This window comes from Biomphalaria glabrata, chromosome 14, assembly GCF_947242115.1.
Source record: "Biomphalaria glabrata chromosome 14, xgBioGlab47.1, whole genome shotgun sequence".
NCBI lineage: Eukaryota > Metazoa > Mollusca > Gastropoda > Planorbidae > Biomphalaria > Biomphalaria glabrata.
This window is the reverse complement of record NC_074724.1, coordinates 12,574,585-12,585,057: the sequence shown is the minus strand read 5'-3', so window position 1 is coordinate 12,585,057 and position 10,473 is coordinate 12,574,585. Positions and strand designations below refer to the sequence as shown.

General features: G+C 37.1%; 1 protein-coding gene across 2 annotated transcripts; it reads left to right on the top strand.

Moving 5' to 3' along the window:
* Positions 1-322: 322 nt before the first annotated feature.
* LOC106073886 (uncharacterized) lies at positions 323-8,796 on the top strand. 2 transcript variants are annotated; one of them, XM_056011234.1, is made up of 5 exons: positions 323-550; positions 3,428-3,483; positions 3,811-3,905; positions 6,867-7,015; positions 7,787-8,796. In XM_056011234.1, exons 2-5 carry the CDS (start codon positions 3,435-3,437, stop codon positions 7,851-7,853), a joined length of 360 nt encoding a protein of 119 aa, XP_055867209.1. In that variant the 5' UTR covers positions 323-550; positions 3,428-3,434; the 3' UTR covers positions 7,854-8,796. The 2 variants fall into 2 exon arrangements, with proteins under 2 accessions (XP_055867209.1, XP_055867210.1); XM_056011235.1 differs by lacking the exon at positions 323-550 and adding an exon at positions 2,761-2,842.
* The last annotated feature ends 1,677 nt before the right edge of the window (positions 8,797-10,473 follow it).

Sequence of the window (10,473 nt, the reverse complement as noted above, 5' to 3'; positions counted from 1 at the left end):
TATGCTAGGACAAAATCATAGGATCTATATCTATATAATGTATATATTATTGTAGGCCTACTTGCTTTCAAATGTCATATAAGATCATGTTAGGAAAACCAATGAATTAAAAAGGTAAGGTCACTCATTAACAAGAATAACTAGATCTATTCTGACAGAGACATTGATGCGCCTATGTGGCTATGTCGTAGTAATTTAATCCGTTTTGATGTAAGTTGTATCCCATCAGGATAAGAAAGATACAGGCCATGGTGAATTCGTGTTTTCAGAAGCGCTTATCGGGAAAATCCTTAATTTGTTAAAAAAAATTTTTGTTGACGTTTCGACCAAACGGATCTTCCAATATGAAATACATAGGCCTAGAGTATAAAATTAGTTCTCCAGACATAGAGCAAATCTAATCAATTTTAATAAACTTTAAAAAATAAGTAGGCCTAATAAGTTCAGCCCATGAACAAAAGTAAATGGATCTACATTTTCAATAATTACTATTCAAACTGGAAAAATATTAGAAATTCTACAGAACATTACTAGAATCTATAATTTTACGGTAGGCTTTGAATTAAAATCTAAGTTTATTAAGGCCTACCTCCTCTGTATAGGCCTACTTGAACAAATTTAATTACGCTTAAAATTCATCATTAGCCTATATGTGTAGCCTATACCATTAGTATGAAGTTTGTAAATCCTCGTGTTACATTTGATATATATTATGATATTATGCTGTCTGATGGAGGCGCGCGCTTGGCTTCCGAACCGGGGTCCCGTGTTCGAACCCTGGTGAAGACTGGGATTTTTAATTTCGGGATATCTGGGCTTCTCTGAGTCCACTCAGCTCTAATGGGTACCTGACATTAGTTGGGGAAAAGTAAAGTCGGTTGGTCGTTGTGCTGGTCACATGACACCCTCGTTAACCGTAGGCAACAGAATCAGATGACCTTTACATAATCTGCCCTAGACCACAAGGTCTGAAATGGGGTAAATATGCTGTTAGATGAATAGGCCTAACTAAAGTCACTCAAGAAGGGGGAAACAATCGCCAACTTTTAGCTCATAAATCTGAAGAAGTTTTTCCTATGAAGTAAATGCAATTTCTTTTAACACATATAGGCATCGTTATATACCTATCCTAGATCTATATGCATATGATTTTTTAAGCGAGCTATCCCATTACAATAAGAGCACAAAAGTAGCCAAAGGGGCATTACTTTTTCACTAACTCATTGGAGCTAAAACGAGTGAAATATAAATGTTGGCAGTGAGGAATTAACATCAGTGGCGTCACCAGGGTGGGTGTCTTCCGGTGAGGTCCGGTACCTCCCCCAACTCCCGGTCAGAAAACAAACTTCCTTTTTTTTTTGTATGGAAAATTGAACAATTGAACAACTTGTATTTAGTTGCACATCAGTAAAATGATGGACGATGCTATCACTGGTTAGAACAATTTATTAATGGTCATAACATTTATTAAATTAATAAGATACGAGCCAAGGAGAGTGTCCAGCATAAAAGAATGCAGAGCCAGCACAAAAGCTGAAAGAAGAAGCAGGATTATCTGCAGTAGACCCAACTTACCCATGCCATGTGTGCGGCCGGCGTTTTGAAGCGAGGATTGGATTTTTTGTCCTCTTCGGGGAATTGAGAAATGTGCTTATCTTCAATGACGAAGGAAGGCTTGCTTAGACTTAGGTCCTCCCGCGCCGTTCGGCGCATTGGGCAGCAAGTTGTCTCCATAAGGATCTGTCGTTGGCAATGTCTGAAGCCTCCTCCCACCTGGTGTCCACTGTTCTGAGGTCCTCCATGGAGGTGTGGCGCCAAGTTATACGAAGAAGTCTTTGTTTGCGCTTTCCTCGTATTGGCCTCCATGTCATCGCAACTCTTGGTATACGTAGTTCATTTTGTATAGGAGGAGCTATATCAAAATTATCAAAGTCAACGTTTTTTTTTATCTTTTTCTTCTCAATAGACTGAATATGAATGTCGTGTCAGTACATTTGTAGAGCTCAAATAATTCTTATTATTTTGTGTAAAGCATCTTTAATATCACGCCACTGATACGCAGATAGTAGGAAACAGTTGATCGCTTAGAGAAAGTATTGTTAGAGAGTCCCAATAGCATACGAATTATTAAACAAAAAAATATTTAAAAATAATGTAAAAAAATAACAACACAGCTTATATTAAATGTAGTTGTATCAATTAGTTTGGATAGGTCATGTAAATAAAATTGTAATACATCTAGACTAACAAAAATAAATCATGCGATTAGAGATATTTTTACCAGTTGTTTTTGTTTAGCTCAATGTCATGCTTTTATTTTTCTCACTACGTTATAATCCAATCACTTGTCTGGACTAGTTGGAAAAGGATAGGGGAAAGAAAGAAGGAGGGAGCCATGTGAATGTTACCGTTATCGCTTTTTAAATGCATTTATGGAAAAAAAAAGTTGAAAGACCTGAATTCGAACTCGAGGGCTCAAGCTTCCTGAAACCAACACACTAACCATTGTGCCATCGAATCGCTTGTGAAAATAGAAAGTTCTATAGTTATCTATTTTAAACCGACGACCTTCACATTATAAAGGGAACTAATTTAACTAATACTACCACATCAGTCAAGTAAAATATTATTTCTCTTGTTCGATACTAATTTAATTAATTAGGCCTATCAATAGTTAATTTACTAATTGGTTAATGTTGTTATTCATTCTCTTTTTGTCAGGTAAAAGAAATAGTTGTGCTCAATTTCAACTTGATCCAAGATTAGGTGTGGGAGAAATAACATGCTCAAACATCTGACCAGCCAGACACAGACAGAGCGAGCTCATATAAGCTTTGTAACAGTACGTTTATTTCCCTGACCAATAATAATATTAGTACAATTTAATCTGATACATAGGCTACATCAAATAGGCATATGGGCTGAGTGGTTAAGCGCTTGGCTTCCGAACCTGGAGGCCTGGGTTTAAATCTCGTTGAAAACTGGGATTTTGAATTTCGGAATTCTTAGGGCGCCTCTGATTCCACCAAACATTAATGGGTACCTGACTTAGGTTTTGTTTGGTATCGAACAAGAAAAGAAATTCTACTTAACTAATGCGGTCCTATAGACCTAAATTGAATTAGTCTTCTTGAAGAGGCTTGAGCCCTGAGTTTGAATTCAAGTCGCACGATTTTTTTTATAATGCATTTAAAAAGCAATCACACAAAATCACAGAAAAAAATTGCAAGGTACCCATTTCCCCCCCCCCCCTCCCTTTTTTTTCCAACTGGTCCAGACAAGGGATAGGTTCATAGCGCATTGAGAAAGCTATAGGCCTTAAGCATGAAATTGAGCTAAACAAAAACTTTGGTAAAATATGTCTAATATTTAATATAAGTTTTTTTTCCAAGTATTTTTTAGTTTTCTTGTTTCTTTATTTGAATAGCGGTGAAATGGGAAAGAACGACCATGATAATCAGCAAGTCGAAATTGGCTTATCAGGTAACAGACAACTAATATACCTAGTCTATCTTAGAATTTGTATAAATCTATATGAATATTCTGATTTTTTTAATTTTTTTTTTGCAATAGTTTTAAGTTATAACAGATGTAGCTCAATGGGTATATTTTAACTTAATTTAGGGGAGGTTTCTAGACTGTGCTATGTTTAGTGTATTTTGAATATGTTCAAACTTGAATCGATCTTTAAAAGATATAATTAAAATTAAAGATATTAGATCTGCATAGATCTTTAAATGATGTGACAGTTTGCATCCAAATTTGTGTCAATCTACTAAAGGTAAGTCTAACCCTCTTTTTCTTCTACAGAAGCGGAAGATGTAAGATCCAGAAACATTCGAATTATTTTTCCAAACCAAGAAGAAAAAAGGCGAAATGTTTTTCTTCTTGAGACTCCTCAAAATGTAAGGAAATAAATGTATTGCATATAATTATATAAACTAGTTATTTAGTGTATCCGGTGAACAAAAAAAATTAGGACATGTTGATTAGCTAATTTACAAGGTCTACATTTCTAAGCCAAATCTCTGGTAGCTCTTTTGAGGATTTTGTAGGCCCCTATATTTCTATAACAAAGTATTATCAGTGGCGTTATATTTAGGAGCTCGACGACCAATCAACATTTGAGGAATTTGAAACAGCAATTCATAAACTCAAAAAACACAAAGCACCTGGCTCTAATGGGCTTCCAGCTGAAATATTTAAAATGGGTGATGTCGCCCTAATCGAGAGGCTAACAGACTTGTTCGCTCTATGCTGGGAGAAGTGCGTGGTCCCACTTGAACTTCGACAAGTCTAACTGCTCCAAATATCGAGGCATTACAGATCTGTCAGTAACAGGGAAGATCTTTGTTCGAGTATAGCTCGACTGAAAAACCCACTCTTTAGTGGACGAGGTGTTATCTGAGAGCCAATATGGCTTCAGAACCGGTAGAGGTACATCTGACATGATATTTCTTCTGCGACAACTATAAGGAAAATGCAAAGAGAAGAACCTAAACCTATACGCTGCCTTTGTGGACCTCACCAAGGCTTTCGGCACGGTCAGTCGCGATGGTTTGTGGAGGATTTTGGCCAGGCTGGGATGCCCACCTTCGTTCCAATCCATTCTCAAGCAGTTTCACGTGGGACAAAAAGACCGGATCAGACACAATGGTGACCTGTCTGATCACTTCCCAATAGAAAATGGCTATCATCTTTGGCGTAACGCTGGGTCAAATGAAGCAGCGATTGAACGAAGGCATCTACAGCCGGTTTCGTTCTGACGGCAATGTGTTCTATCTTCGACGTCTACTATCCCATACAAAAACAAAGGACATGGTCATAACGGAGCTTCTCTATGCCGATGATTGCGCCCTGCTAGCTCACAATGAACATGATCTCCAGAACGCGGTCTAAGAATTTGCATGCACTTCACATATCTGGGTAGTATAGTATCAAATGACGCCTCACTTTCAAGGGACGCCTTCAGGCTAGAGTTTGGCGGAAAAAATCGCTTGCGTTCAATCATGGACACACGCTGGCAAGACCGCACTACTAAAAGCGATATCCTTGCGAACGCCGGTAAGGACAGTATAGAGGGACTTCTTATGGTCCGACAGTTACGCTGGGCAGGGCACGTATCCCGTATGGGGGGACGAACGTATGCCAAAGACAGTTTTTTTTTGTGAGCTAAAAGGTGTCCATGTAACAGAGGCACCCCACGGAGCTTCAAAGACTAGCTTAGGCGCTAACTTGCCTTAGCTGACATAGAGGAGAGCACCTGGTTGCATGCGACCTCAGAACGAGACAGCTGGAGGTCACTTACAAATGCCGCGGAATACACATTTAAGACCAAAAGAAAATTCTCTGCCGAGAACAGACGCAGACGGCGAAAAGAAAATCTAATTCAACCACCTGCGGACAATGGTTATACTTGCTCTTAGTGTGGCAAAATATGTAGGTCACAGTTGGGGCTGCGCAGCCACGGGAAATACTGCATTCCTCACTGATCTTCGGACTTGAAGACAAGCCTTATTATTACTATAATTAAGATAACTATTGCCAACTATATTTTTTTTTATAAGTTGCTACAAACGAATGAGATTAGAAAATGTGATTCTGCAAAGCTAAAAAAGCGTAAAAAAAAAAAGTTTTCAGAACTTTTTTAAAAAATGCTTATCAACCCTTCAGTTGTCCTATACACCGGATACTGGCGGATACACCAAAAAGCAAGCTATTTATAGCTTTTTTTTCAGCCATAGATTATTATTTTATTAATTATTCTAACAAGGCTAGTAACTCTATCTGAATTGGTCAACCTTTTATCTTTGACTTTAAATAGTTGTCAGCACGCAACGGACAAACCCTGACCAAGTTAACGAGCGAAACAAGATGGAGCATTAGTACAAACATTTTTTTTTTTTTATTTTTTTTTTAGAGAAAATGTCCACCATTACCATCTATAGATACTGTCTATAACCTAGTTATGGTGCCTGTTCCATATTACAAGTGAAGTCTAGAAAGCAAAACACTCGTCTTAATAGACTACGTGTTCACTTCAGCAAACGTTGAGACAAGTTTAACTAGATCCACATGAAGAGCGAGCATAAAGGAAGGGTGCCGAATTCCAGATGCCATACACAACAGTAGTAGGCTACAACAGCGCCTGGTGTTTACAGATGCCCACCCTGTGACTGCAGCTGTGTATCAAGGATTGATCTCCTTAGTCACACAAGAAGTTGCTATGAACATACATTGGAAATGTATGAAATGAGTTCGTAGACTGTAAACGGAATTGTGGGCTGTGTGACCGAGAGGCTAAGTACGCTTGAGCTTGTCTACCTATCAAGGGAGCTCGACGTTCGACACCCGCCTCGAGCAGAGTTGTGTTTACTGAGCGCATAAAGGCAGCACAAAAATATTCTCCCACATACCACCTCCACTCGTTGGTCCGCAAGGCTCTCAACATGATATAAGCTTTTTTTTTTATTCAGCAGAAGATTACATTGCCAAAAACACATAGGAAAAATTGTGCAAACTTGAGGATAATTACTTTAATTAGGTTGACTAACGTCTTCTGTTGTGGGCACATGTAGGTACACGATTGAGGTCCTTGATATTAGGATTCTTTCAAAAGGAACTGTCTTGCGTTTCTATGGAAGTTCAAAGGTTCCAAGAAACATAAATGTTATTGTTGGTGCGCTTGCCAGCCTACAAGCATGCATTCTTATTGCAAGTTATCATGTACAACAAAGTGTACTTAGAACTGGGGTAATCAACGTCCAGCACTTTTGATATAGAAAATTACACATTGTTTTTTTTTTATATATTTCCAATCAAAGATAAAAATATGGTGTTATAATTTGGTTTATTTTCTTGTCCAGCTTATAGAGAGCTACTATGGCATAGGTCGAGACAAATGCTATTCTGTTCTGTTGTGTTTGCCTTTAGAGAATGAAGTCAAAGTCTCAATGTCTGCTGACTTTAGCGAATATTTTGACCAAATAGAAAGCATTAAAATAGTGCCAACTGTGTAAGTGTTTGATTGTTTAAATATGTATTTAGAAATGTGCTTTTTCTTTTAGTAAAATAATCAATGATATACAAAAATGAACTTTTTATTATCACAAATTAAAAAAAAATCAAAAAAAATCTTGGTTTTAGAAAAAAAAAATGGTAGAGAATGTATAGTTGTTTTTTTTTTACAAAGCTTACTCTGTCTGGTAAAAAGTATGTACACGTTATTTCTCCCACACACATTCTCGGATCAAGTTGAAACTTCGCACAATTATTCATCGGCATAGAGAAGACATGGGGGCGCGGTGGTTGAGTGGTTAAGCGCTCGGCTGTCGAACCTGGGGTGCTGGGTTCAACCCTTCACTAGTCTCCAGGGCGGCAGCTGATCAGTTTCACCATTAACCCTGACAGGCGCAGTCTCTACACCAGACAAGCGTCCAAGAATGATAAGAGACAGAGCTCAGCATTTCCCCGGCAGAGCTCTGCACCAGGCGAGTGTGAGAGTTAACCAGGGAAGCTAAGCGCTCCACCTACGTTAGGTCTTTTTGGAACACACCGAGAGCAGGAGGGGCAAGTAACCCCAGTTACCGGAGGAAACATTACATTTAGTTCCCTTTTTTTTTTCATTTGAGTGACGATGCTCTGTATTCCTTTTTTCTTAAATATGTGTAGCAGTGTTACGAAGCTGTGTTACGTAGCTGTGTTGTGTAGCTGTGCACTCATCTCATTGATTTATAAATTTATTTTAATTCTATTTAATGTAATTTTATTTCAATTATCGTTACAGATACGCCGAGACCAATCCTCCAATTACATATGATCTTGACAGTGTTATTAAATACAAGAATGTATAAACAACATCTACCAGCTTTGTACAGTGCCAAGGATAAAAAATGACTTGGTTAAGAAATACAAAAAAGAACGAACACAGACTTAGTTAATAACATTATAGATGTATAGACTGGATAAGGACTGGATAGACTGGATAAGGTTTAAATGTCATCAATGAATAATTTTTTGGTACTTGGGAAAGAACTTATTTTGTTCTTGGCCTACTCTATACTATTGGTTAAAAATGACTAACCAAAAAATATAATGAGATTTCCTGTCTACTGTGATAAAATACTGGACCTACTATGATAAAACACTATTAGATGTCTTCATGAAAGTTACTTTAAAAAAGTAAACAAAATCGTATTGTAAAAGATGTGATTAAAACAAGTCTTTACATTAATGAACAATTTTATTGTTACTGTCTTTTAATTTGAAGCTCCTGTGTGTAATTTAACCCTACACAAGTAATAGGCCTACTCTTATTGTGTAACGAGGACAATAGCATTTGGTGCCTTCAATTCATAATATATCATAAAAGAAAGCAACACTTAAGATTCTAGTAGAGTAGTCTCCCGATCGGGTCTCAAACAAGGAAATCCAATGCCGAACTGGAAGTCAAACACTTCGTGAGGTTGTGACAGAGCGTCGCATGAGGTTTGTGGGACATGTTCTCCGACAAAATGAATTAGGTCTACACATACCAAGAGTTATCTTATCTTATATAATACAGACGTTACTTCATAAAAGAAGATGATTACCATGCAGTCATGCATATACCAATGACTTCAATTCTGCCAAGTCACTGGTTTTCCTGGCTAGCTCAGGCAACTCATTCCATGTTCTAATAGCACTAGGGAAGAAGGAGTATTTGTACAAATTAGTCTTAGCATATGGGATGAGGAATTTACTTTCATCTTTGTGTCTTTCTGAGTATTTTTATTAAATTTTGTTTTTGTATTTGAAGTTTATGGTTCAGTGTTTTATGTATAATTGCTACTTTACTTTTGAGTCTTCTGTCCTGAAGGCTTTCTAAATTTAGTGATTTAACTAAAGGTGTTACTCTAGTCAAATGTGAATATTCGTTTGTTATGAATCTCACTGCTCTATTTTGTGTCTGTTCCAGTTTTTTAATGTTTTCTTGAGTTGAGGGATCCCAAACAGAGGCATATTCTATTATTGTCCTAACCAAGGTTAAACAACATTTTAGTTTTATGTTCTTATTTGATTTATAGAAACTTCTTTTAATAAACCCTAATGCTTTGTTTGATTTTTTGATAGTTTCATCAATATGGGGATTCCATGACAGTTTTTCATTTATTATAACACTTAGGTATTTTGCGTTTTTAGTCTGCGTTACTGGTTTACCATGAATAAGATGAGTGGAATTAATGTTTTAGTTTTTTTTGTTACTCTTAATAACTGACATTTTTCTGGGTGGGAAGACATGCTCCAATTTGATTCTCATTTCTGTAATTCATCTAATTCTCTTTGTAAAATATCCGTGTCTTGTGTTGTTTTTATTGTTCTATATATTATGCAATCGTCTGCGAATAATGACTTTTGTTCCTGAACTAATGCAATTTGGTAAATCGTTCATGTACATTAATGCCATGAGTTGCGATGACATGGAAGCTAATACAAGGAAAGCACAAAAACAGGACGTCCTCGTACAATTTGGCGCCGCACTTTCATATAGGACCTCAGAACAGTGGACACCAGGTGGGAGGAGGCTTCAGACATTGCCAAAGACAGATCATTGTGGCGACAGCTTGCTGCCCAATGCGCCGAACGGCGCGGGAGGACCTAAGTCTAAGTACAATTGTAAGAGTAGTCTGAATAGTAGAGTCTGTTAGCTTAGCTAGCCTACTTATTTCGCCACATCAAGTCAGATGAATCAATATCTGTCTTGGAATTGGTTCAAGTTGTCCTTTTGTTGATCGTAAATTATATTTGAACTTCATTGTAACCATAGACATAATATATATATATATATATATATATTTATATATAAAATATATAAAATATATGTCTATGCTTGTAATTATATGCTACGTGCAGCTCACGCATCCCTATTAGTCCAGTCGCTTTAAAAAGTAGTCCCAAATGATAAATCTTAGTAAATAAATCTTTCAGAAAGCGCCTGAGGTGCACTTATCATTATGACATTCTTTATTGCCTTTAACTTGTGTTCATCCACAAATGCTCATTATTGGCATAAAGATATCCCGAACAGCCCGGATGTCGAGCAAAATAAACACTAAAACTCTTAAACATTCCATAATGATATGATATCAGCTAGAGAAATTCATTTTTTATTAAGCAGTCAGATCACTCTAAGACACATACTAGGCTAATGAATAAGCCACCTATCGAGAACACGGGCCTTTGAAAGAATCTTTTCATAGTTTTTGGGTTTGTCTTAGTAGTTGTAAATGCTCCTGAAGTATATGACAACAATTCTATAACATCAAAAATCAAGAGAATCCATTCTATTCTTGGACATTATGAGACAACATACTGTAACACTACGTGACCAAGATTTTTGCAAGAAAAATATATTAAATGATCAGGGAAAGAGCCCCTGGAGGGCAAGAACTACGTACGTAAATGAAAGCCTAGCGAACGATTAAAGTTGACTGG

Bases quoted from the DNA above. Each gene is read 5' to 3' on its own strand.
- LOC106073886 (XM_056011234.1), top strand. From the start codon at position 3,435: ATGGGAAAGAACGACCATGATAATCAGCAAGTCGAAATTGGCTTATCA. The intron at 3,906-6,866 runs GTAAGGAAATAA...TTTCTTGTCCAG, and splicing joins TTCTTGAGACTCCTCAAAAT to CTTATAGAGAGCTACTATGG. The intron at 7,016-7,786 runs GTAAGTGTTTGA...TTATCGTTACAG, and splicing joins ATTAAAATAGTGCCAACTGT to ATACGCCGAGACCAATCCTC.